Genomic DNA, 26,811 nt, shown 5'->3' with positions numbered 1-26,811 from the left:
ACCTCACTGACCAAGGGGTGAGGAGAAAGGGGGAAAAAAGAGAGAAAAAAAGGAAAAAAATAATTTAAAAATCTGAAAATAATATAAAAAATTATAAAATTTGTCCAAATGGCACCACATAAGACCGTTGTCAACCACGTCAGCAATTTTCGGTTAAAATTAGTTGAATGGACTAAATTAGTATCAATATGAAAAGATTTAGGATTAAATTGGTATAATTGAAAAGTATATGACTGAATTGATACTATTAAGACTTTTTTGGCACTTTTCTCTCTAAGTCAGATACTTGCTTTCCTGTGATTCGAGTGGATCTTATCATATGAAAACGTGGTAACAACTATCAGATTGTCCGAGACATCCTCTCATTTGTCTAGGGTGAGTGGAATATGATACAAAGTAGTTGTTGCGAAAAATTATTATCTTCTTAAATAATCCAGGTCAACCTATTGTCTTGGTATGAGCCAAGCGATCAAGAACATGACATACAGGTGCCTCTCGAAAATAATTTTACTAACTTTTAGGCACCAAAAATACAAGTGGACACTCAGTCAGCCGAGTTGCAGACACCAATCTTGGTTGCTTCATCCTACCAGTTCAGAATTCAACACAAAGCAGAAATCATTGCAGAAAATGGGCAAGTGATGCTTGCAATTCTTCCAATGCTCGCCCCTTGGTCTCCGGCACTAGCTTCGCAGTGAATAAGATAGCTAAACCACAAATGCACGCGAAAATTAAAAAGGTTCCTGAATGTAGCATAGTCAAGACAGAGATTTGTTAGTTCATGTGTTTATAGGCTCCAGAGAAGCATAGCTGGTGAAAAGTATAGAACAGGAAGGAGAGAATGGAGAATTAATTACCGGCTGCGCTCCATTCAAACATGAAGTTGAAAGTGTAGGTAACGATCCAAGCACAGGACCACCTGGCGAAGGTCACCAGGCTTCCAGCCGGCCCTTTGACATTCAATGGGAATACCTATTGCGAATATGAGCATTGGAATAAGTGGGAGTCCTATATGTGATCTCGAAATGGAGATAATAGAGTGCAATTTTAGACTCAAATTATCTATTTACCTCAGACATTATAACCCACGGTAACCCTGCCATGCCAAGTGAGCAAGCTATAGAATACCCCTAACAGCATAAATCATCTGTCAGTAACGTCAGTACAACTACTCCTGGAAAGACGGTCGAGGACTTGGAATCAGTACTACTTTATAGAAAAATTATTAGACTGTTGCTTCCCTGCTAGAAATAAAATGTGGTCCAACTTTTTTTCTTTTTCTTCCCCATCTTGTCCTAGACAGATTGAGCAATGAGCGGACAAAAAAATTCATTTGCCATATATGTTCTAAAATTGAATAATAACTATTAGATGCAAAATCCTTTGTTCTTTTGTCGAAGTATATGATCTCCAGTGTATTATTGCCTGGTAATGGATTAAGCCGCAACTCATTATGCCCTCAATCATGAGAGCTAGCCATATAAGTTTGAAAAGCAAGTCAGACAAACTTACCATAAGGCCTGCATACACCAAAATGGGAGTGACTTCCTTCCAATACTTCAGGTCCTGGTTTCATAGGATGGTGTTAAAACAAAAAACCAGGCCACTTCATGAGGTCAAGAAGAATGAGCTGGCATAGTTCGCGTTCACGTACCTGCATGAAGAATGAGAATCCTAGAAGAAAGCAACTCAAGCCCATTCCAGCAGAAGAAACCTGCAAATGAAGATCAGATTTGGTTATATTTATGAGTGGCTTACTTTAGGAGATTACATCGATATGTATTGGTTTTGTCACCAGTAAAAGCGGTCTTCTTCCGGCTTTATCTGTCAAGATTACACTAAGAGCATTTGCCGGGATCTGCAAAATAGGCGAGGAATCTTGAATATGTGATAAATAAAATTCATCTTCCTCAGCGCAATTCAAGATAGTCTATTACCTGGACAATCGCCATGCTTCTGGTACCAATGCTGCTGGAAAAGTCTGTCAGCATTATAAGTTAAAGTTACCAAGTCTTCATTCTTTATGATTAACTAACGAATTTATAGCATGATTTTTACCAGCTGATTCAAATATAGAGCTCGCATAACAGAGAATTACATCCAGGCCTCCAAATTGTTGAAGTATCACCAATCCCACTCCTATCTAAGCTTTGAAAATATTAGGACATGGAAAAAAAAACTGAGCAAAATATGGGAAGCAATTCGAATATTTTGGAGGAAATGTTACAATGAGGGAATGAGCGTATCTTTGTTGAAACAAATCGAGAATTCTAGACTGCGATTGCCGCTCAAAGGTTTCTGTATAGTCCTGTAAGACAATACGAATCAAAATATTCAAACAGAAAAGGAAGAGGGACAACTTTCTCCTGTTGACATATGAAATGGAAAAATTACTTTGATATCTGCCACTTCCCGAGAAATGTCAACATTTTTGCCTCGGAGTCTTTGCAATGTGACTTCAAACTCCTTTTCTTGACCGACTTTTACCTGTCAATAACTACACTAATCATCTTCCTTGTAATGGAAAATGCATAGTCCTCACTCCAAAATTCCTACAACATCACCTTCATGTTATGATTTTAGATTTTTAAATAATTAGTGTATTCTCACAAAAATGATTCACGCGAATCGTATTTGAGAGGGAAATTATAACGCCTATACCTTTGGCCATTCTCATTTTTCCACTAAACTGCAATTTCAGTCATGAGGAAAGCTATTCTTGGTTAGATGCTGAATTCATTAATATTATTCCCATTTTCAGTCTAAAATTTTATCAGAGTAATGTGCTTCGCGTAAGAGCAATTCAAAGATTCCCATGCCTTTGATATGTTGCGGTGTGCTACAAAATACTCTTCAATGGGATGTAGCGTGCTACTTGTGCGATTTAAAATGCCCCATCAACTACTCATCCAAGTTTCATTATGTCATGGTTATTCAACCCTCAAATTGTCTCCATCGAATAACGAATTTGGACATCACACACATGAAATCGTTAGCATCGGATGAAGATGGATAGAGTGAAAGGTGATGTCCACAATTCAAATTAAAGTTTCAAATAAGAACGATAATGATCTATGTGGCTCCTCATGAGTACGTGATACACTCCATAAACAACCTACCAGCCATCTAGGAGATTCCGGGGTAAAAAACAAACCGAAAATTTGAAGTACGCAGGGGCTGCAAGCTGAAAATGAAATCATGGACAGTGATCTTTTGATGTTTCTCAAGATAAATCTAACAAATAAAGCAGAAGAGAACGAAGACAGTACCTATCAAAGCCAAGATACGCCAGGAAACAATAGTTCCCACAAAGAAAATCAACGAAATGCCACAGCTTAACAAAAACTGCAACAAGTCCAAGCAAAGGTCAACGGGCAATGCATCAAGTTGACACGATTAACATTCTACAATGGCCCAAAATATTTCACCTGATTTAATGCTGTGAATGCTCCCCGGATACTTTTGGGTGTTATTTCGGCAATGTACACAGGTACCTGTTTGGCTGCAAAATGATCACCGACATCTCCTACAAATTAATCAGGACAAGGGATCTGTATTTTTCTGCATTTACCACGTAACATGCAATCCCATAGCCAACTCCATTCAACAGTCTTCCGATATTGAGCCACCATGCATTCTGCAAGGTAACATGCAATACAACATTAACTACTGCACGGCCTTTTCAGAGAATACAGAACTCAGAAAAATAAATTATGATCGAATAATCTTCAAATTTTAGCAAGAAATTTAGTTTTTTTTCCTTTTCAAGGGCGACTCCTTGACCAGATGGAGGAATAGTTTGAAACTCAATTTGTCCCGGGGAGCATGTGACACATCAGTATTTGAAATGAAGTGAAAGTCGCAGAAATACTCCCAGGAGTTCACTATTCAAACTCCTTGCCCGTCAAGATATTCCTCGGTGCGCTTATACATTATCTAGTAAACGTGAGAGCAGGAAATGGAACTGAAGCTTTTTGAATCAAGGCTTTGACAATCTAAGAAGCAGAATTTTGAAGCGGCAAATAGACAGAGCGCAAACCTTGGCAAATGCTATAGAAAGCCATCCTGCAGCTGAAATTGTCTGTGAAATCCCCATTGTCTGCGTCACAAACACATCAGTCAAGAATTCTGTAAGATCTTTCCGGTTCTTCACTGAAGATGTATGACTTTCAAATTCAAGAATAGCGGGAAAGGCTAGAGAATGACTTACACATCTGCGACCCACCTTATCTGTCATCCACCCATTAACCAGAGCTCCTATTAACGCTCCTACCGATAATATAGAACCAAAAAGCGAATACTGTAACATGAAAAATGGGGAATTTCAATATTGGAGAACCCGAAATCATGACGCGCGAATTCCCTGCTTTCAATGGTATTACGAATAAAGAAGTCACAGTTAGCTTTTGGGTATCAACCATGCTTTTAGGTAAAAGTTCGGATGAAATTTGCGATTACTGAACAAAAGAAATGACTGATACATTCTAGCAATGCACGGAGGACGTGTAGCACGTATGCATGATGGGACTCACCTCTGTGGTAGAGAGCCCGAGATCCTCCATTATTCCAGACTCAGCAGGTGATGAATAACCAGACTGCATTAGAAAAATATGCCACCGTTTATGGTGACTTCTACTTGGTGGAGAGCAACCTCATGAAAAACTACAGCCCCAACAGAGTAAGACAAGACAAAATAAGGGGACAAGTACAATTTTCATCCAATAGTCATCTGAGTGTCATAATTAATTTTTATTTTATTTTGGCTCACTTAAAAAGCCACACCAAAGTAAAATCGATTATTTAAGTGTTATTTTTGGTAAATCATCCTACGTAAGTTTTTTTTTTGCATTCAAAAATAAATTAATTTTTATTATTTTTGAATTTTCTATTATTTTTCTTCTTTTTTTTATGCGCCAGCCACAAAGACCTCACCCTTAGCTGGCGGGGCTGTAAAGGCCATAGGCAAGGCCATTGCCGTGTAGGCGAGGGCCTTCACAGAGAGGACGTGATGACCTCACCCAAAGCCATGGCCATAGGCAAGGCCATCATCGTGTAGGCGAGGGCCTTCACAGCAAGGACGTGATGACCTCACCCAAAGCCATGGTAGCTTCGCCAACCATGGGTGAGGGTGCGAAGGCGCTCACCAAATCTTTTTCAAGGAGTTCAATTGTCAATGCTACTTAAATAATCGATTTTTCAAATTTGTGATATTTAAATGAGCAAAAAAACTACAAAAATTGTTTACATTGGTGTCTACGGTACTAGCAAAGTAGATCACCCATGACACTTAAATGATCAATTTTCAAATTTGTGAAACTTAAGTGCACCGAAAAATATAAAAAATTATGGCAAGTTGTATTTATCCCAAAATAAGATATTAAATAACCTGAAAACTGGTTTTTAGAAGGATCTTTTCTCAAAAATGCAATCCGAGCAGTGGAATGTGATAATTTCATGTCTTTTTGCCGTATTGAGTATCCATTTAAAAATAAAAAAAAAAAACTGAATTCATACTAGAGAAGCAGCTCGAGTCTTTGAATGTTGTCCAAATTATGACATTCTCAAATTCCAAGTCGTTTTCTGACCCCCCCCAACAAAAAAAAAAAAAAAAAAAAAAAAAAAAAAAAATCCAGGTGAACATAATATCTAGGGTCCATTAAACCATGTGATCCACGACACGTGCCTCTGCAGCGACAGTGTTCACTTTCACTCCTCACCCACCACCCCCCGCAAAAAGAACGAAAAAAACAAAAGGAAGAAAGCAAGCAGACATTTAACGAGAAGACACAGATATGGTTGCAACATCATAGGAATGCCAGAACCACCATTTTGAAAAGAAAAGAAAGTTGTAAAAGGGCAAACATTGACCGAGAAATTCGTTTCTCGCTCTTCCTTTCTCTGACGAGACATTCACTTGAATTCGAAAGAACCTGCGACAGAAATGCAAGAAAGAAAGAAAGAAGAAAACGAAGGAAAGCAAGAATGCTTCACAGAAAACAGAGCTGGGTTCTTAGTGATCAAACTACGTGCAAGCAATCGACGAAAATGTTGATGGAATGATACTCACAGCACACCCAGTGGCGAAAGACCCGCAAACGGCGACGAGAGTGCCGAAAACGACGAGAGGGGTGACCGGGGGATCATTCGAAGGCTTGGGGTTGCCGGAGTTGCCCAGAAGCGGAGAGCTTGTTAGCAACCCATCTTCTTCTGGGCTCTCTCTCTCCATCGTAACGCCCTCGTGAAGAACAGGATTTGCTGCAAATGGTGGAGGCAAGAATCAGCAGCCAATGCCTATAAAGGACCGAGGGTTGATGGGGCGCAGAGAGAGAGAGAGAGAGAGAGAGAGAGAGAGAGAGACGGGTAGATACGTAGTTCGAAGAAATGGACTTTCACGTGGGGCCGAAGGTACCGCAGAGTCGCAGGCGTGGGATATTTTACTGGCCATGATTATTGCAACTTCGGAATAAGGATGGGTAGGTTTGCTCTCCTCGAGAGATGGATGTATCTACCTCAAACGAACGAACCTGACCCAAGGCAGAGCAGAGATTCGAGGCTCAAGCTCGAATCAGCGAGACTTGTTGACTTCGCCACTGGCGCCGCTCATCGATCGTGATATAATTGAGAAAATGCGCGGGAAACCTTTCACTTCCTTACTTTGAATGGCGGGTGAATGGCACAACCAATTTTGGAGTTCATCAGAGATTATCCTTCTCTTTTTTAAGATGCGACCCGCTGATTTTTTTTTTTTTTTTGGCTCATATCACTACCTGTCCAATGCTCAACTTTTTTTTATCTTCAATAAGGTCACATGTTTTCTGAAGTATAAAAAAAATTGGGATTTTCTAATTGTGAACACATGTCTCGAAAACTAGCTATCGTGAGCATTCAAATGCAAGAAAAATCGAGCCGATCAGATATTATATATGAGGAAATAATCACATCAGTCAAACTTTTCTAAAACTACAATAAGGTCATGATGCGTGAAGTCAGATCTCATAATCAAATGAGGTTCTCCATGTCTCTTAATTTTGAAAAATAATGGTCTTTCATGGCTTTAAAATTGTCAAGCCGATGTCTACTTTTCAAACTTGAGCCTATAATTGACAAGGTCCCAGTGACCAGCAAAGGGAAATAGGGCAAAAAAAAAAAAAAAAAAGGACATGAAAAGGAAAAAAAATATAAATTTTTTTAAAAAGTTATAAAAATTATTTACTTTAATGTTGGTTGTGTCATGTCTTATATCAACGATTTTCAATTAAATTTAACTAAAATGACTACATTGGAAATTCATAAAAATGTCAAATAGGCTCATCATGCCACGTGGCCTGTGGGTGTAACAATCAGGTTGATCCAATGTCATGCTTAAAAGTTACCATTAGTCAAAATTTATTTATTTTCTAAAACTTTCGAACAAAGATAATGGCGTTAGCTCACCATGACATGGTATTTCTTGCGTAGGGTTGGCTTGTTAGGGCACCGGCCTAGTATGGATCGTCTAGGGCCCGTGCATGATCCACGATTAGCCCAGTCATGCACTGGGCCTTGCGAGCATAGTGAGGCTTCGCGTGGCCCATGCATGACTCGCGAGGCAATCAACGGGCCTGTGCTTTTTGCCTTTTGTTTAGGCCATCTCTGGGCTCGAATCGCCGGGGTTTGGGCATTTAGGGACCTGATTTGGGTCAATTTCATGTCATTTCCCTTATTCTATGGCACCATTTCTCTTTTCAGGTAAGATTTGCTTATAAATGACATCATTTTCTAATTTGAAGAATGGTAAGTTTAATATGAATTTTCTCTCTTGTAATTTTTGTCTCTCTTAAATAGAAAATCTCTCTTATTTGTAGTTCTTTCTGGTTGTGGTGATTGTTTTGCTGGTGTTGAAGCTCTCTTGATTGTACTATGCATTTCAAGCACCAATTACGGATTGCATAAGCAGGGGTGATCAATTCCAAGATGAGCTAATTCCCAACTTGCAACCGAAAACTAAATCAGAAGGCCTAGTTCCCAACTTGTAGAACCATGAAGTGGCCTTCTTGGTCTTGGACTCATTCGAAAACTGGACCGACCAATCCAATTCGATACCCTGATGGATCTAGGAATCAGTCATGGATGATCTCCAAAAACGTGAGGGTGTCTCTCAATGTAGAGTTCAAGGACCGTCCAGATGTTATGGACCTTGCTGGATGAAAAGTTGAGGGAAAAGATCAAATTGTCCACTTCAAGAAAGCTCGCGCTGGCATAGGGGTGGTTATACCAGACGTGCTAAGGATTTGTGAGGAGCAACAACTTGGTAGAGAGGAAGGAAGCTCATGATGTTTTGGAGACCGCCAAGTGTTGGTGTACATGGAGGTCTCGAAAGAGGAAGATGAAGAAGTGCTGCTGATATGCTTCAACACAAACGAGAACAAGAAGAGGGAAAGCGGAAGAAAACGAAGAAACAAATAAAAAAACAAAAGCCTCGAGTGGGCCCACATTTGACTCCGTGGGATATAACATTGAAAGGAAGAAAAATCAATGAGTAATATGGTCAATATACTATGGATGAGAGTGATTGAGCCACATGGTCAATATACTGTGAAAAAGCGATAGGTAATATTGATCTAGTCTGGGTGATCTAGGGGGTGGGTTCGCACTTGGAATCGAGAACCGGATTAATCCTCACAAGAATGATCTAGATTTTGGTGGTTCCTAGTTGGGCGATTCCTTAGCTCACCCCTAGGTTTTGTAGTAAGGCATTTCAATCACCACTTATGGACTGCACAATGTTTAGATCAGTCTTGTTGGAGTACAACTCTTTGAAATATTCCATAAATTTACTCAATCTTAAAGTAAAATTAAATATGAATAATAAACTTTAGTCGGTAGAATTTTACCCCATCTTAAAAGAAAATTAAATGATCAACTTTACTAGCTACTACCGAAGCTTGATTAGTGAGTATTATTAGAAGTTTGGACAATATAGTTGGTGGAATTTTAATTTTCATCGAATATATTATCAAATAACCACTTCGGTAAGTTTTTTTTTTTTTTGGTAAGTTCTTCTTTCCTTTCTCAGTAATTGTGGTTAAACTTTTTTTTTTTTAAAAATTGTTTAGGAAAGAAATTCAAATATTCATAAAATGAGAGAATCTTATATTTTGAAAAGGAGTCTTTACATAATTAGTGGCAAATTATATTGACCATTTTAGATCACCATTTGTGCTAGTTTTGTTATACAGTCTCATAGAAATACATCAAAAATAGACACAGACATTTATGAAGTGTAAAGACAGTGGTTAATATCGTCGAAAATTCTCAAAGCGCCCGTACCACATTTGCTTCAAGCTTATTTTTATCACAAAACTCTCACTGTTAGAATTGTGTTGCATTTACTCTAAACTAATTTTTATGTTACAAGAAATCCCAAATTGGTATAATTGTACCATATTTATCCCAAATTTTTCTTCATGTATCATAGTTGAGGTTAATGTGGTATACAGATCAATTTGGGGTAAATGTGATTGGTACACGGTGTACCAATCTAAGAATTTTTATGATATAAAGATTAGTTTGGAGTAATTGTACATATGTATTGATGTGGATTTTTGTGATATTAACCCTAAAATAATATACATGTATTTTGATCTGTTTTTTAATATAATTTAACTTGTTGCAGAAGTAAAGATAAGAGATCCATTGAATCTTGACACTTGTTTTAAAATCAAATTTAATAGATAAGAAATTCATAGACTACTTATCAATTATCTTGATTATTGTCAAATAAGATAGTAATCAATGAATGTATCCCATTGACAAGTAATACAACCACCCTTAAGAGCTTGAGGGTGGTTGAAAAGATTTTGATTATTTGTTGGGGTGGTTGTGTAGCATAGAATCTAAGAAATTAACTTATTAATTAATGCTCTTGTCCTTAAATAAGAGAGAAAAATTTACCAACTCTCGTTAATTAGAAAAGTATGAGCAACTTTTTTAAAGTTAACAATCGTCCATTTTCACTTCTGATTGATCTAATAATTGTCCAACTTTGAAATACAACGATTCACGTGGCAGAATCATTTTAGCAATTACATAAGATTTAAAATTTTAAAAATACAGATTAGGCATAGGCATCGCTGGTTTTTAGGGAAAAAAGAAACTTAGGTTCCTCCTGAACGGAAAAAGCCGTAGAATTGTGCCTATATATAGCGTCGTGAGGACGGCGTGCCTATATCCGAGCCTCTTTCGACAACATAAGAATAATGTATTAATTCTATGAGTTTAGACTTTATTTAAAAGGGTCATTACTATTGTGTCAAGTTTTCCCCATTATATATATAACTTTCTTCTAAAAAAAGAGTCAATTGCACATTCAACAAATTAACAATATGTTGGTGAGAAGGAATGAGACCAAAATGAAATCTTTATTCTATTTATCATCGCGTTAGGGTTCATCCAATCATACTGAAAAATAAGTGTTGAACGTTTAAGTATTGAATGTTATGTGATGAGATCTTTAAGTGCCCAAAACAAAAATAAAAATTCGTTTGCATGTATATATGAAAATTGAATTGAAAATTTTATTAGTTATTACCCCAATCCTGAAAAGTGAGTATGATTCGAAGGTTTTGACAATAAAATCCATAAAATTTTAATTTATATTGAGTAAACCCCTTCTTTACCTAACTCATTAAATGACGCTATATTTAAAATGACCAATTTTATTCAAGAAAGAATTTTAAATAATTATAAAATAAGAGTTTTACAATTTTGGAAAGTCAATTATTTGTAGCACTATTCGAAAATCATATTGACCATTTTCAAGCATGATTTTTGTCAGTTTTGTGATACCATCTCATTCAATACATCTCAAAAACAGATATGGAAATATTATGAAGCGTAAAGAGAAATAGTGAAGAAGATAAGTTAGAAATAGAATAAGAATACATAGAGATTTAATCCGCTTTTTTTAATATAATTTAACTTGTTGTAAAATGATATGATGTAAATATTTTTGACTTTATTAATATAATCACCAAACGGTGAATAGGATATAACAAAATACCTGAATTTCATATTCTATCATGTCCATACCTATCTAGAATGGAAACCCGGAACCAACTGTAGCTAAAGGGGATTGAAATTAGCGTGTTAATGCTGGTAAATCTTGAAAATGGGCAGTGAGATAAATTTATCCGAGCAATTTCCAAATGAAGCCGTCTATATTCGTTCAAGGATGATCTGACGCATAATTTGATCATCTTACTTGGGATAGGCATGTAAGAAAAATAAATATAATTTTCATTCCACTTGGAAATTCAAAACGACATAACAACAGAACGCAAATCATTGTTTCCAAGAAATTTCTACAAGGAAATCTGAACCATATCAAAAGGCAACATAAGCCATAGAATAACTAAACTAGGAACTAGCTTGGGCTTCGAGGTAAGCAGGTTCCGGCAAGGGAAAACCGGCAGGGATAGGATGAGGCGGTGGTAAAACGGTCGGATAGAAGTACAGTGGACCAAACCAGTGCCGGTCCGGATATGCTTCCAATGTACTAGGCAAAATGCATTATTAAAGCAGTAAAGTCATGCGAAACCTTTGCCTCTTAGGCCATATTTTCCCAACTCATTCTCAACTCATAGGGGTAGTCAAATTGAGAGCACTATTTGCCACATATCTTCACATAGGAGTAATTGAATTGAGAGCACTATTTTGGACCTTGGAAAGTCGCAGTTAAATAGAAACTCTTGCGCATGCAAAAGGGATCTCAAGCCCACCAAAGGTAGTCAAAACAGACGAGCATGAACAGAGAACCCATATAAGTTCATTTGGAAACATAAACGAAGGAACGGCAGAACATTGAGAATGATCATTTTTGCAACTAAGATCTGTACAGGATACTGCATAATGCTATCACCATACAAGGTGGAATCTATCCTAACAGGTGGCCTGTATAGAAATTCCACGGTGAGTCCCTGATTCTAATATCCAGCGAAAATGAAAAATGTAGGACTCGTCTCAAGCGGGGGATGGACTGAAGAGCACAATGTGGTTTAAGTGGGGAACTTCAGAATCTCAGATTAGCTCATGAATCCCCCGCCAGGAGTGTTGGGCAGCCCTTGTGATGAAACGGGTCCCTGTGGCATCAACTGTGAACGCCCTGGACCTTGGACATAGCCTTGTCCCGTTCCAGACCCCATCAACTGCCGCGGTGCATGTTGTTGCTGCTGCTGTGGGTGTTGCGGCTGCAGCTGTTGGAGATGTTGCTGCAGTGACTCCTGCTGCTGCTGCAGTTGTGGCATCTGCAGCTGGAGCTGCTGCATCTGCTGCTGTCGTTGGGGCATCATCTGCATCTGTTGGTGCTGGGGCTGCAACTGTTGAGGTCTCTGCCGCTGCTGCATCTGGGGAAGCTGTGTTGCTGCGCATCTGTGGATGTGGTGGGGTGGGGGGGCAGAGACTTTGTGTATTTATAGTAACAACACGTCCAATATATATCAGTTTGACAAATTTGTCTAAAGAAATTAAAAATGACACTTGAACTATATAACTCTATGTTTATACAACAGTTTTATCCTACTGTCCTAGAAGTCAATAGTATGATTCTTAAAGTATTCACACACACACACACACACACACACTGATAGCACTATCCTAAGCCAACTGATTTCTTTAACTCTGTCCTTTTGCTCTTTACAAAGTAAAGTCAAATGGCATTCTACAATAACAGGAAGTGAATTGTTATTTTGTGACAAATATGTAACTTTCATTCTCTCCTGTTGCAAATAATGCTCTTACCGATAAGTAAAAGTCTAACGATAAGCATATTCTTACTCATTGTAATGTTTTCTTGTTATAGTATCGTGACATAACTCTTGAGAATGAATATTTGGCATTAGAAAAAGAGTGTTACCTATAATTTTGTCTTTTATTAACCATATAGTAGGACAGGTACAGAAATATGAGAATATAGGATAGCAAAAAAATGTAAACCATTTAATGAACTGTTGACTCCTATAAATTTTACACAGATGAATTTCATTTAAAAGTCATTCCTTAATTGTCCTTGCACTGCGGAGGCTATAAAACAAGTGAAGAACAAAAAAAAATTTGTCTGGTCCCATTGATTTGAACCTGTTGACAGAAGATGGATTCAAGTTCAGACATGACACACCCCAGGGAAAAGCATTCCAATCAAGCGCATGCCTTGTCTGACACAGAGGGCAGCAGCATCTGAGACAGTAATAGAATGACTGCACACTACAGAGAGAGAGAGAGAGAGAGAGGGGGGGGGGGGAGTCGGGGGAGAGAGCCACAAGCTCAAGTTTAGAAGATTGGATCAGATTAATATTGGAGAGCCTGTTAGTAATGCTGCATTACACCATCAAGCAGTAGTCAAGCAACATCTTTCGGGCATGCGCGCATGTGTGTTGGAACTGGGAAGCCTGACCCGTTTTTACTTGTTTCTTAGAAGATTCGCCTCTTTAAGATGTAGCTTTGCATTTAAATATCTAAAGTAATGGCCCAAAATAACCTAATTACACAGAAGAGCATCATAAGACCATACGTATTTGCAAACAGTAAGGGCTCTGACACTGTCCATGTTCATGTAATTATACCACTTTGTAATTGTATCTATCCACTTTATGCAACTAAGATCTCTCGAAACTATTACATCAAAAGAATAAAATGAAGTCTTCTAGATTACTATTTCATCTTCGGCTCAAATTAGACACAGTCCGAGCTGCTGACCACTGGAGTCCAAATCTTCTTGCATATACCATGTAACATGTATTCCCAATGCCAAGCCCGTTCAGCAGTCTTCCTCCAAAATCCAGCCACCAAGTATTCTGTAGATTAAATGCAGTATAGCCTAAGCCATGGTTTGATCATTCACAAGAATAGGTGGTGAATATTTTCCCCGCATCTTAGCAGGAAGAAAGTCAAGTGAATCTTTTCTTTTCCTGATGGTGATCCCTTAACCAGCTAGACAGATTGTTTGTAAGTGCAAATTTCAGTACTGCATTGACACAAAAACATCCAACAGCACTAAATCTGAATGAACTCATCCATATGATAAGCCTGAAAGGTGGGAAATGCGATTTGGATTATTAAGCCTGTTAATTGAGTCATTGACAATGAAGATGAATTCTGAAGACGCAGGAACAACGCAACATATTTGAGAAAGCCACATTGCCTGCATAAAAAAATACGTCTTTGGAGAATCCGCATGAGATCTGTTGGGTTCTTCATTGAGATTCTGATAATGAAAGGGAAGGATAGAGGATCTCTTACTCGTTTACAACCAATCGAGTCCGTCACCCTCCTATTTACCGGAGCTGCAACTGTTGGATTGAACCAAAAAGCAAATACTGTAACACAAAAAGATTGGGGAGAATGTCAATACCAGTTGTGATCCACCTTCCACTTATCCGTTTGGTGTCACCAATAGAGATGTCACTTTTAGCTAGTCTGCTAAGTCTCATGCATTTCACTTCACTCCAACAAAGCTTATTTTGCAATATATTGACAGATGAACAGTTATAAATATATATAGCACGAATGCATGATAGGCCTTGCTGCTGCTGTCAGTTATTCAGTTATGCCTGATTTGGCTGGTGAAGAATAAACAGTCTGCAGTGTAAAAACATGCCACCAGTTAACAGTAACTTCTACTTGATGTGTACCAATCTTGTCAAGAAATGCAGCAAGTAGCACAACTGCCGAGAAAACTCCGCAGCAGATGCAAAACAAAGAGACGGCAAAGTTAGTATCCAAATGGCATCTTTTACAAATGTGATTGATGTAATAATGATCATGACATCTTATTTTGCAAAAATGAGCTTTGTGCAGTGTACTTGAGCAATCTAAATCAGATACTTGCTTTCTCGAAGTTCAAGTGGATGTTATCATATGAAAACATGGTAACAAGTATCAGACTGTCTGACACATCCTCTCCTTTGTCCTGGGTGAGTGGAATATATTTTGAAGTAGTAGTTGCGAAAAATTATTACATTCTTAGATAATCCAGGTCAACCTAATGTCTTGGTATAAGCCAAGCGATCAACAACATGGCATACAGGTGCCTCTAAAAATTTGCTGACTTTTAGGCACCAAAAATAGAAGCAGACACTTGTTCAGCCACAGTTGCGGACACCGATCTTAGTTGCTTCATCCTACCAATTCAGATTTCAACACAGAGTAGAATTCATTGCAGAAAATGGGCAAGTGATGCTTGCAATTCTTCCAATGCTTGCCCCTTGGTCTCCGGCACTAGCTTCGCAGTGAATAAGATAGTTAAACCACAAATGCATGCGAAAATTAAAAAGGTTCCTGAAAGCAGCATAGTCAAGACAGAGATTTGTTAGTTCATGTGTATAGGCTCCAGAGAAGCATAGCTGGTGAAAACTATAGAACAAGATGGAGAAATGGAGAATTCATTACCGGCTGCACTCCATTCGAACATGAAGTTGAAAGTGTAGGTAGCGATCCAAGCACAGGACCACTTGGCGAATGTCACCAGGCTTCCAGCCGACCCTTTGACATTCAATGGGAATACCTATTGCGAATATGAGCATCGAAATAAGTGAGAGTCCTATATGTGATCTTGAAATGGAGATTATAGGGTGCAATGTTAGACTCAAAGTATCTATTTACCTCAGACATTATAACCCACGGTAACCCTGCCATGCCAAGTGAGAAAGCTATAGAATACCCCTAACAGCAATAATCATCTGTCAGTAATGTCAATACAATTACTCCTGGAAAGACGGTTGAGGACTTGGAATCAGCACTACTGTAAAGAAAAATTATTAGACTGTTGCTGCCCTGCTAGAAATAAATTGCGATCCAACTTTTTTCTTTTTCTTCCCCATCTTGTCCTAGACAGATTGAGCAATGAGCGGACAAAGAAATTCATTTGCCGTATATGTTCTAAAATTGAATAATAACTATTAGATGCAAAATCCTTTGTTCTTTTGTCGAAGTATATGCTCTCCAGTGTATTATTGCCTGGTAATGGATTAAGCCGCAACTCATTATGCCCTCAATCATGAGAGCTAGCCATATAAGTTTGAAAAGCAAGTTACACAAACTTACCATAATGCATACATACACCAAAATGGGAGTGACTTCCTTCCAATACTGCAGGTCCTGGTTTCATAGGATGGTATTAAAACAAAAAAACAGGCCACTTCTTGAGATCAAGAAGAATGAGTAGGCATAGTTAGTGTTCAAGTACCTGCATGAAGAATGAGAATCCTAGAAGAAAGCAACTCAAGGCCATTCCAGCAGAAGAAACCTGCAAATGAAGGTCAGACTTGGTTTTGCTTATGAGTGGCTTACTTTAGGAGATTACGTTGATATGTATTGGTTTCATCACCAGTAAAAGCGGTCTTCTTCCAGCTTTATCTGTCAAGATTACACTGAGAGCAGTTGCTGGGATCTGCAAAATAGGCAAGGAATATTGAATATGTGATAAATAAAATTCATCTTCCCCAGCGCAATTCAAGATAGTCTATTACCTGGGCAATCGCCATGCTTCTGGTACCAATGCTGCTGGAAAAGTCTGTCAGGATAATAAGTTAAGGTTACCAAGTTTCATTCTTTATGATTAACTAACGAATTTATAGTATGATTTTTACCAGCTGATTCAAATATAGAGCTCGCATAATAGAGAAATGCATCCGAGCCTCCCAATTGTTGAAGCATCACCAATCCCACTCCTATCTAAGCTTTGAAAATATTAGGACATGGGGAAAAAAAAGAGAGCAAAATATGGGAAGCAATTCGAATATTCTGAAGGGAAGGTTTACTATGAGGGAATGAGCGTATCTTTGTTGAAACAAATTGAGAATTCTAGACTGCGTTTGCCGCTCAAAGGTTTCTGTATAGTCCTGTAAGACAATACAAATCGAAATATTCAAAAGGAAAAGGAAAGCGACAACTTCTCTCCTGTCGATAAATGAAATAAAAAAATTACTCTGATATCTGCTGCTTCTTCGGAAACGTCGACACTTTTGCCTCGGAGTCTTTGCAATGTGACTTCAAACTCCCTTCCTTGACCGACTTTTACCTGTCAATAACTACACTAATCATCTTTCTTCTAATGGAAATTGCAGAATCCTCACTCCGTAATTCCTACAACATCACCTTCCTATTATGATTTTAGATTTTTAAATAATTAGTACATTCTCACAAAAATGATTCACGTGAATTGTATTTGACTAGGAAGTCGTAACGCCTATACCTCCGGCCATTCTCCTTTTTCCACTAGACTTCAATTTCAGTCAAGTGGAAAGCTATTCTTGGTTAGATGTTGAATTCTTTAATACTCTTCCCATTTTCAGTCTAAAATTTTATCAGGGTAATGTGCTTCGTGCAAGAGCAATTCAAAATGATTCCCATGCCTTTGATACGTCGCGGTGTGCTACAAAATATTCTTCAATGGCATGCAGCTTGCTACTTGTGCCATTTAGATTCCCCCATCAACTACTCATCCAAGTTTCATTATGTCATGGTTACTCAACCCTCAAATTGTCTCCATCGAATAAGAAATTTGGACATCACACACAGGAAATCGTTACCATTGGATGAAGATGGATAGAGTAAAAATGATCTCCACAATTCAAATTTTATTTTTCAAATAAGAATGATAAGGATCTATGTGGCTCCTCATGAGCATGTGATACCTCCATAAACAACTTACCAGCCATCTAGGAGACTCCGGGATAAAAAACAAACCGAAGATTTGAAGTACGCAGGGGCCACCAGGGATGCGTTTATTTGATCATCAATAGGAGATTTGCATTGGCTCAAAACTGGCTGATAGTTTCGTTCCCCTACTATTTTATATAGCTGGCAGTAATAGTCAGATATGTGATGTCTAATTTCTCTTGGATCCCGACACCATCTGCCATCTTCCACTTGCAGCATTGTGATGTGATTTCTACGCCTCCTTTGCACTGTTGTTGCGTGAAAGAAGCTTGTATTTTTGTCTCCTCACTGTAACCATTTAATTCTCGATCGTATTCCCCAGTATTGCTCTTCCTGTTTTCTTAGAGTGTCGATCTGATGAATAATACTTTTCATTTCCTGTCTGCTGGAATGCTGTTGTGGCTGATTGGTGATTGCTGTTAGGGCCTGTGTTAACTCCTTTATCCTTCTAGGTGCATGTGCAAACTGTTTTTGACTCCATTGTATTAGTTTTTTGGCTGTCACTTGAAGTTTGGCTGAAAAAGTGGGCTGTGTAGGGGCTGATAATATGTTCCATACTTCACGAATTACTTCATGATATTCATCATTCTCCAACCAGAATGCCTCCATTCTAAATTCCTTTTTTCTCTTCTTTTGTGCAGGGTGAAGGCTGAGAACCAGAGGACTGTGGTCCAATCCGATTGCTGGGAGTGCATGAACTTCTGCATCGTGGTATATTACGCGCCATTCCAAGGTACACAAAACTCTATCTAGACGTTTTTTAACAAGATCTTCCCCTTCTCTGTTATTTGCCCATGTAAATGCACAGCCATGGCTTTCCATGTCCATAAGAGATAACTCATTAAGCATATTTGAAAGCTACTATTCTTTGGGTATATGCTTCCCTTTTCCCAACCTTTTCCCATACGGATAGAATGTCGTTAAAATCCCCCATGCATATCCATGGACTGGAGCTGTGTGGTTTCAACCTCTTCAATTGCTGCCATAATTGTTGCCTCTCCCCGAAATTTGTGGATGCATGAATAAATGTAATCTGCATGCTTAATTTCCTGGTAGAATCAGTACATCTTACATCAATGTAGTGTTTAGAGCTGCTTTGGACTTGCACTGTTACTTCCTCATTCCACATTAGCGCCAATCCCCCTGCTATACCCGTTGGATTTTCTAGAAATAGATGCTGAAACTGGATTTTCTTGCATATACCTTCCACCATTGTTGCTTTGTTTTTGGTCTCCATGAGGAAGACTATACTGGGCCTTTCAAGAGCAATTAAAGCTCTGAGCTCTTGGAATGTCAGGGGGTTGCCCAGCCCCTGACAATTCCAGCTAATGATTTTCATATCGTCTTTGGTGGCTTATTAGGGCTAGCCACCAAAGCCCAGTCTGTTCTTTCTTTTAGAAATTTCACTGGCGTCTCTGTCATGCCTGAATCGTCAATGAGAATAGTAGTTGGTTCAGGTAAACATCTCTGCTTCTTAGCTTTCTGCACCTTCATGTTCTTCTTGCTACTCTTTCCAATTTTAAGAGTATTCTGTGTGGGAGTATCTGAGCATATAATCTGTTTTCCATGGTCTGTATTGACCTTCTGGTTTGGGTCAGGGGGTTCCATTCTCTCCTGCTCGACAGAGCTTTCGGGTCTTTTTTTGCTGCAGGCTTCCCGACACATTTCTGGCCCTTTCTCTCTTATGATTAAAGCTTGTTCTCTGCTTGGAGACGTTGCTACCGGTATGGTTTCCTCCACAATAATGTCTTCTTCAAGATTTCCATAAAAAGTCTCCCAATAAGGACTGTGATCACTGACTTCTGCTTTCAACCATGGTCCATAGGAACCGATTTTGTTAACTGCCCATGGGGATTCTGCATAAGGAAATTCTGAACAATCTTGCGCATAGTGGCCTATCCTTCCACAGGAGTAGCAATAATGGGGTAATCTCTCGTATTTGAATTCTACCCACATCCATTTCTTGCCAATATCCAAAATGGTGCCTGCTTTTAGAGGGTTTGTTAAGTCTACCTCCACTCTCACTCTACCTCCTCTTTGCTGCAGGTGTCCCATGGTTTCAAGCTGGATTTCCTGCACCTGGCCTAACTTTCTTCCCAGTTCATGGTAAACAGTTTCGACTCTCCAACCAGGGGGAATACCTCCGATTCTAACCCAGAAAGCCGCTCTAGAAAAATCATAACAATGTTCTGGAATTTCAGGATCACATTGTTTCAGCACTAGCAAATTGCTGGAGTAAGACCAAGGTGAAGATTTGAGTATTCTGTCCTTTTCTACCTCTGACTGGAACACAAAGGTAAATAGGCCCGTTCCTTTTTGTGCACATTCTACTGCTTCTATTTTCCAAGCTTGGACGAAATTAAACTGGCAGTGTATCAGTTGGGAGCTATGAAAGCGCCAGGACCCGATGGTTTCAACAGCCTATTCTATCAAAACAGTTGGGAAATTCTTTAGACTGACCTGTTCCAAATGGTACAGACTTTCTTCAACACAGGAGTCTTGGATCCGAAGTTAAATCAAACCCATATCGTCTTGATTCCCAAAGTTAAAAATCTTGAGACAATTAGTCAGTATAGACCCATCAGTCTTTGCAATTTCAATTATAAAATCATCTCAAAACTACTTGCAAATAGATTGAAGCAGTGGCTGCCAGATATAATCACACCTGAGCAAAGCGCCTTCATCAAGGGGCGTCAGATTCAGGATAACATCCTGATCGTGCAGGAAGTACTACACCAGCTGCGGATCACCAAACGACAGAAAAAACATAAGGCAGTACTCAAACTAGATATGCAAAAAGCATATGATCGAATTGAATGGGATTTTGTTTGGGATTGCATGCTGAAAATGGGCTTTTCTGACAAATGGGTGACTCTAATAATGCAATGCATCACTACCGTGACTTTCAAAGTGTAAAGCTCAATGGAGAACCTACCTCGTTTTTCAGTCCATCCAGAGGCCTAAGGCAAGGAGATCCCATGTCGCCTTATTTGTTTATCCTGATCACGAATGTATTAACATGGTTAATGACAAAAGCAGTTGAGGAAGGCAGCATACAAGGCATACAACTTAACAGGTATTGCCCAAAGCTCTCTCACCTTATGTTCGCAGATGATGTTATCTTCTTCTTGGATGGCACCTTAACGGAATGTCAGAATCTGTCATTAACACTCAATCAATACTGCTATGCAACGGGACAAGCGGTAAACCTAAATAAGTCAGGGGTCTCGTTTAGTAAGAATTGTCCCTTACCACTGAAAAGAAACTTGGCTCAAGAGCTGAGAGTGCCTGTGGTTGACAAGACTGGAAAATATTTAGGTATCCCTACAGAGTGGGGACAATCCAAGAAAGAATTATTCTCTTGGATATTAACCCGAGTAAATTCCAAGTTGGAGGGATGGAAGGAGAAATTACTCACCAAAGCAGGTAAGGAAGTCCTGATCAAGAGTGTGGTGCAGGCTATACCGACATACGCCATGTCGATCTTCAAAGTGCCAGTCTCCATCTGCATAGCAATTGAAAAGCGAATAGCTTCTTTCTGGTGGCAAAAAGGAGATTCAAAACAGGGAATCCATTGGAAGAATTGGGCTGCTATGAAGAACAGAAAGGACGAAGGAGGAATGGGTTTCAAAGACTTAATTACCTTCAACAATGCGTTGCTGGGTAAACAAGTATGGCGGCTGCACACATCCCAGGATGCACTATGGACTAAAGTCCTGAAGAGTATATACTTCCCCCATGGAGACATCTGGAATGCACAGCAGGGCCGGCGACCATCTTGGGGCTGGAAAAGCATGTTGATGGGGTGAGATTCTATCAAACCAGATATCAAATGGTTAGTTGGGGACGGCAAATTAATTAACATCAGAGAGGATAAATGGTTAACACAGGACCTAAATGGGCAACCAAAGACAAAGAATCGAACCGTCAAGGTGGAAGGTTTGATAAACGAAGACTCTCGGACATGGAAACACACTCTTATTCATCAGTATTTTGAGGAGAAAATAGTGAACGAGATTCTCGCTATCCCCTTGAGTTCAGAGTCAAAACCGGACAGTAGAATTTGGACAGGTAACAGTAAAGGGGTATATACGATCAAAAGTGGCTATAATGAGAACACAGCAACGCAAACCAAACAAGATTTACTAAAGCGTCTTGCTCTTACCAACCCCCACGATCTTTATGGACACAGATATGGAGCCCGGTCCGTTCCGCCGAAACTTCCGGACCTTCCCGTGGAGTATTTGTCACAACGCCGTCCCTACTAGCGAAAATCTCTACAAAAAAAGATCCGTCTAGACCCTCTCTCGTCCCCGTGTCGCACGTAAATTGAAACCACCGAGCATATATTCCTATTCTGTAGATGGACAAAAGAGATCTGGCGAGATCACAGAATACAGGGAACAAACTTGACGAAACAAACCGGGCTAATCGACCAATGGCTTCTGTCAGCCTTCGAATCAAGAAGAGAATTACCTGAGAAAGAGGTCCTCGCATGGGTGCTATGGCAGATCTGGAAAGCACGCAATGCACGGATCTTCCGAGACAAAACCCCAACCGCAGAGGATGTAATCGACCTCGCACACACCCAAAATCACGCCTTCAACAGAGGAACGAAAATACGAAACCTCAACCGAACCAAAAATAGACTCTTACCAGAGGTATGGAAACCACCCGAAACTAGTGAGGTGAAAGTGAACGTGGATGCCTCATGGGTACCGGGAGAATTTCTATGTTCGGTAGCCGGCATCGCAAGAAATAGAGAGGGATTCGTGGTCGACGGTTTTGCTGCGGAAGCTAGGGTTTCGTCTGCGGAACATGCGAAGCCGAAGCACTCTTGTTACACGGTCTTCGCTTTATCTCCAACTGGCCGTCCAATCACGTGCAAGTGCTTCAAAGTCAAGAACTTCGCTTCGTATGTGAAAGCGATAGCTCAGCGATGGTGGACTATGTCTTGGGCCGGGCCGAGACACCATGGAATCTAAGAAGCATAATCCAAAGGTGCGAACAGGAGCTCCGTATGGGCCGTCAAGTATCAGTAACGCATTGTCCCCGGGAGGTAAATAAAGCGGCAGATTGGCTCGTTCGTGCACACCGCCGTAAACAACTTCCTCCAGATTGGGTGAATAGACCCCCTCTATCCCTTAGGAATATTTTACTTTCTGAATGTAACGCCTCGTTGATCTCCAAGACTTCGTAAGCTAATACATCAATAGCTATTTCGACCAAAAAAAAAAAAAAGTACGCAGGGGCTGCAAGCTGAAAATGAAATCGTGGACAGTGATCTTTTGATGTTTCTCAACAAAAATCTAACAAAATAAAGCAGAAGAGAACGAAAACAGTACCTATTAAAGCCAAGATACGCCAGGAAACAATAGTTCCCACAAAGAAAATCAACGAAATGCCACAGCTTAACAAAAACTGCAACAAGACCAAGCAAAGGTTAACGGGCAATGCGTCAAGTTGACACGATTAACATTCTACAGTGGCCCAAAATATTTCACCTGATTTAATGCTGTGAATGCTCCCCGGATACTTTTGGGTGTTATTTCGGCAATGTACACAGGTACCTGTTTGGCGGCAAAATTATCACCGACTTCTAGAAATTAATCGGGGTAAGGAATCTGTATTTTTTCTAAATTTACCACGTAACATGTAATCCCGTAGCCAACTCCATTCAACAGTCTTCCGATATTGAGCCACCATGCATTCTGCGAGGTAAGATGAAATACATCGAATACAGAACTGAGAAAAATAAATTATGATCGAATAATCTTCAAACTTCAGCAGGAAAATTTAGTTTTTTTCCTTTTCAAGGGCGACCCCTTGACCAGACGGAGGGAGAGTTTGAAACCCAATTTGTCCCGGGGAGCATGTGATCCATCAGATATCAGAAATGAAGTGAAAATCACAGAAATACTCCCAGGAGTTCATTATTCAAACCCCTTTCCTGTCAAGATATTCTTCGGCGCTCTTATACATTATCTGATAAAGGTGAGAGCAGGAAATGGAACTCAAGTTTTGTGGATTAAGGCATTGACGATCTACGAAGCATAATTCTGAAGGGGAAAATAGACAGAGCACAAACCTTGGCAAATGCTATAAAAAGCCATCCTGCAGCTGAAATTGTTTGTGAAATCCCCATTGTCTGCGTCACAAACACATCAGTCAAGAATTCTGTAAGATCATTTCAGGTTCATCACTGAAGATGTATGACTTTCAAATTCAAGAATAGCGGGAAAGGCTAGAGAATGACTTACACGTCTGCGACCCACCGTATCTGTCATCCACCCATTAACCAAAGCTCCTATTAACCCTCCTACCGTTAATATAGAACCAAAAAGCGAATACTGTAACATAAAAAATCGGGAATGTCAATATTAGAGACCCCGAATCATGACTCACGAATTCCCTTATTCCGATGGTATCACAAATAAAGTAGTCATTGTTCGAGTAAAATTTGCAATAATAATTATAGAGGTTCCGGACGTAATCTCGTTGAACAAAGAAATGGCTGATACATTCTAGCAATACATTGAGGATGTAGCCTGTAAGCATGATGGGACTCACCGCTGCAGTAGAGAGCCCTAGATCCTCCATTATTCCAGACTCGGCGGGTGATGAATAACCGGACTGCATTAGAGAAATATGCCACTGGTTATGGTGACTTCTACTTGGTGGAGAGCAACCTCATGAAAAACTACAGCCCAAACAAAGTAATGGCCTAGGAGATCCCATTTTGAAGGCAAGACAAAATAAGAGGACAAGCACGGCAGAATATCATAATTTTTGCACGGGGCTCGCCTAAGTGTCATAACCTTTTTTATTTTCACTAACTTAAATGTTACACCAAAGTTAAATCAATCATTTAAGCACTACTTCTAATAAATCGTCCTACATGGATTTTTTGCATTTAAAAATGATTTTTATTTTATTTTCTAATTTTTTCCTCTTTTTTTCTTTTTTGGTGCACTTGCCACAAAGGCCTCACCCTTGGCCGGCGGGCCCACAAAGGCCCTAGGCAATCGCCTATAGGCGATGGCCTTCACAATGAGGACGTGATGACCTCCCCCAGAGCCATGGTAGCTTCACCAACCATGGGCGAGGGCAAGAAAGCCCTGGCCAAATCTAAGCAAATCCCGTAGTAGATTTTCCAATAAGGTAAATTGTTACTGGCATTTAAGTAATCGATTTTTCAAATTTGTAACACTTAAATGAGCTTAAAAATTACAAAAATTGTCGACATGGGCATCATATGTACCATGTAGGATTTTCCAGTAAGGTAAATCGCCGATGACACTTAAATGACCAATTTTCAAATTTTTGAGACTCAAGTAAATGATAAAAAAAAATCAACAATTTTAAGAAGGATCTTTTCTCAAAAATGCAGTCCAATAGTGGAATGTGATAATTTCATGTCTCTTTGCCAAATTGAGTATCCATTAAAAAAAAAAACCTGAACTCATCCTAGAGAAGCAACTCGGGTCTTTGAATGTTGTCCAAATTATGACATTCTCAAAATCCAGGCCAACATGATATCTTGGGTCTACTAAAAGCCATGTGATCCGCGACACATGCTTCTGCAACAACAGGATTCACTTTCGCTCCTCAGTCCTCACTCACACGCCCCCACCAACCCCCGCAAAAAGGGCAAAAAAAACAAAAACAAGCATCACCGGAATGCCAGAACCACCATTTTGAAAAAAAAAACAAGAAAGTCGTAGAAAGACAAACATGGACCGAGCAATTCGTTTCTCGCTCTTTCTCTGACAAAACATTCACTCGAATTCGAAAGAACCTGCGAGAGAAAGGCAAGAAAGAAAGAAATAGAAGGAAAGCAAGACTGCTCGACAAAAAACAGAACCGGGTTCTTGGTGATCAAATCACACGCAAGCAATCAACGAAAAAGTTGATGCAATGACACTCACAGCAAAACCAGTGGCGAAAGACCCGCAAACGGCGACGATAGTGCTGAAGACGAGCAGAGGCGTGATCGAGGGATCACTCGAAGGCTTGGAGTCGCCAGAGTTACCCAGAAGCGGAGAGCTTGTAGGCAACCCATCTTCTTCTGGGCTCTCTCTCTCCATTATAAAATGATGCAAGCCAAGGTTTGGCTTTTCTCAAATAGTAGGATCGGCAGAGTGACTCGCACACGGGGAAAACAGGACGAATAAAAATTTCAGCACTGCGTAAGGTCAGGAGAACAGTCGTATTTTTGTCGATACAGATCGGATCGACCTGATTCCAAGGCCAAATGAACAAAGACTTCTGGATCTACAATTTCTCTGTTTTGGGTTTTCTGAAATAAGCACTGTAGAATGGTCGAAATTGGGTTGGAAGTGGGTGAAAAATAATGAACAAACAGGAAAAGATAGAAACTTCATTGGTTGGCTCTTCTAGGCCTCTAAGGAAGTTGAGGGGCACCGATTCTTCCAGATTGATGACTGTAATTCTTGCAGATTTTGAAAGCTCCGACTCTCCAAGGACGGAATGAAAACTAGACTCTTCTTCAAGGACGAAATGAAAACTCTTCTAAATTTCAGGGTATGAACTTTACAAGATTTACGAAGCAAAGTTTTTATTAATCAAAAAGTCGTTCGTCTTCTAGCAGAAATTGTAGAAACTAGTAAAAGCGTCTTCATGGCTCCAAGGTGTCTTTCAAACTTTCGGGATGGACTCAAGATATCGATACGGCTTCTTGGTTTCGTTGAGCTTAAATGCGGGCCGATCTTCTTGGTCGAGAGGGTTGGTCTTCAATGTGGGACAGGTTTTGTGAAAAATGGTTGAGGCAAGAATCGGCAGCCAATGCCTATAAAGGACCGGGGGTTGGTGGGGCGCACAGAGAGAGAGAGCGAGAGGTAGATACGTATTTCGAAGAAATGGACTTTCAGGTGGGCCAAGGTACCGCAGAGACGCAGGCGTGGGAAATTTTACTGGCCGATAGCCGCCCCATGATTATTTCATTTTTACTGCTTGAGCACGGGATTCACTTCGCTCTGTACTTTCTTGTTTTTTTTTTTTTTTTTTTCTATTTCTACTATGTTGCAACTTATGCATAATTTAATTTCTAGACTTGAATTAATTATCCCGTGATTTCAGAATAAGGATGATTTGGTT

The 26,811-nt window shown here is 39.6% G+C and overlaps 3 protein-coding genes and 1 long non-coding RNA gene across 6 annotated transcripts; 1 reads left to right on the top strand and 3 right to left on the bottom strand.

The window, feature by feature from the left end:
- Nucleotides 1-489: 489 nt before the first annotated feature.
- On the bottom strand, nucleotides 490-6,328 carry LOC104441268 (sugar transporter ERD6-like 5). Of its 2 annotated transcripts, none has more exons than XM_010054326.3 (18): nucleotides 6,068-6,328; nucleotides 4,533-4,595; nucleotides 4,211-4,300; nucleotides 4,040-4,099; nucleotides 3,572-3,637; nucleotides 3,429-3,494; nucleotides 3,270-3,345; nucleotides 3,120-3,184; nucleotides 2,395-2,487; nucleotides 2,228-2,308; nucleotides 2,059-2,143; nucleotides 1,938-1,981; nucleotides 1,796-1,858; nucleotides 1,655-1,714; nucleotides 1,513-1,566; nucleotides 1,071-1,130; nucleotides 858-972; nucleotides 490-743 (listed from the first exon to the last, which is right to left on the bottom strand). In XM_010054326.3, the coding sequence occupies exons 1-18, from the start codon at nucleotides 6,224-6,226 to the stop codon at nucleotides 619-621; spliced, it is 1,425 nt and encodes a 474-aa protein (XP_010052628.2). In that variant the 5' UTR covers nucleotides 6,227-6,328; the 3' UTR covers nucleotides 490-618. The 2 variants fall into 2 exon arrangements, with proteins under 2 accessions (XP_010052628.2, XP_039167487.1); XM_039311553.1 differs by having other exon boundaries at nucleotides 4,226-4,300.
- A 5,778-nt stretch (nucleotides 6,329-12,106) lies between these two features.
- LOC120292561 (ice-structuring protein 4-like) lies at nucleotides 12,107-12,846 on the top strand. The gene is made up of 2 exons (XM_039310811.1): nucleotides 12,107-12,419; nucleotides 12,839-12,846. Exons 1-2 carry the CDS (start codon nucleotides 12,107-12,109, stop codon nucleotides 12,844-12,846), a joined length of 321 nt encoding a protein of 106 aa, XP_039166745.1.
- A 2,023-nt stretch (nucleotides 12,847-14,869) lies between these two features.
- On the bottom strand, nucleotides 14,870-26,209 carry LOC104441271 (sugar transporter ERD6-like 5). Its single transcript, XM_039311554.1, has 18 exons — nucleotides 25,623-26,209; nucleotides 24,265-24,327; nucleotides 23,955-24,044; nucleotides 23,783-23,842; nucleotides 23,340-23,405; nucleotides 23,199-23,264; nucleotides 23,033-23,115; nucleotides 17,687-17,744; nucleotides 16,961-17,053; nucleotides 16,794-16,874; nucleotides 16,623-16,707; nucleotides 16,503-16,546; nucleotides 16,361-16,423; nucleotides 16,220-16,279; nucleotides 16,078-16,131; nucleotides 15,637-15,696; nucleotides 15,424-15,538; nucleotides 14,870-15,312 (listed from the first exon to the last, which is right to left on the bottom strand). The coding sequence occupies exons 1-18, from the start codon at nucleotides 25,779-25,781 to the stop codon at nucleotides 15,188-15,190; spliced, it is 1,425 nt and encodes a 474-aa protein (XP_039167488.1). The 5' UTR covers nucleotides 25,782-26,209; the 3' UTR covers nucleotides 14,870-15,187.
- Nucleotides 20,256-21,501, bottom strand: LOC104441270. Of its 2 annotated transcripts, none has more exons than XR_005550547.1 (6): nucleotides 21,338-21,501; nucleotides 21,113-21,232; nucleotides 20,947-21,018; nucleotides 20,793-20,852; nucleotides 20,630-20,693; nucleotides 20,256-20,433 (listed from the first exon to the last, which is right to left on the bottom strand). It is a non-coding gene; the product is annotated as an uncharacterized LOC104441270 (long non-coding RNA). The 2 variants fall into 2 exon arrangements; XR_001986448.2 differs by having other exon boundaries at nucleotides 21,113-21,199.
- Nucleotides 26,210-26,811: the final 602 nt, after the last annotated feature.

The sequence above is a fragment of the Eucalyptus grandis genome, chromosome 4 (genome assembly GCF_016545825.1).
Source record: "Eucalyptus grandis isolate ANBG69807.140 chromosome 4, ASM1654582v1, whole genome shotgun sequence".
Lineage (NCBI taxonomy): Eukaryota > Viridiplantae > Streptophyta > Magnoliopsida > Myrtales > Myrtaceae > Eucalyptus > Eucalyptus grandis.
The sequence above is the reverse complement of the archived record's forward strand: the minus strand, read 5'-3'. Positions and strand labels throughout refer to the sequence as shown.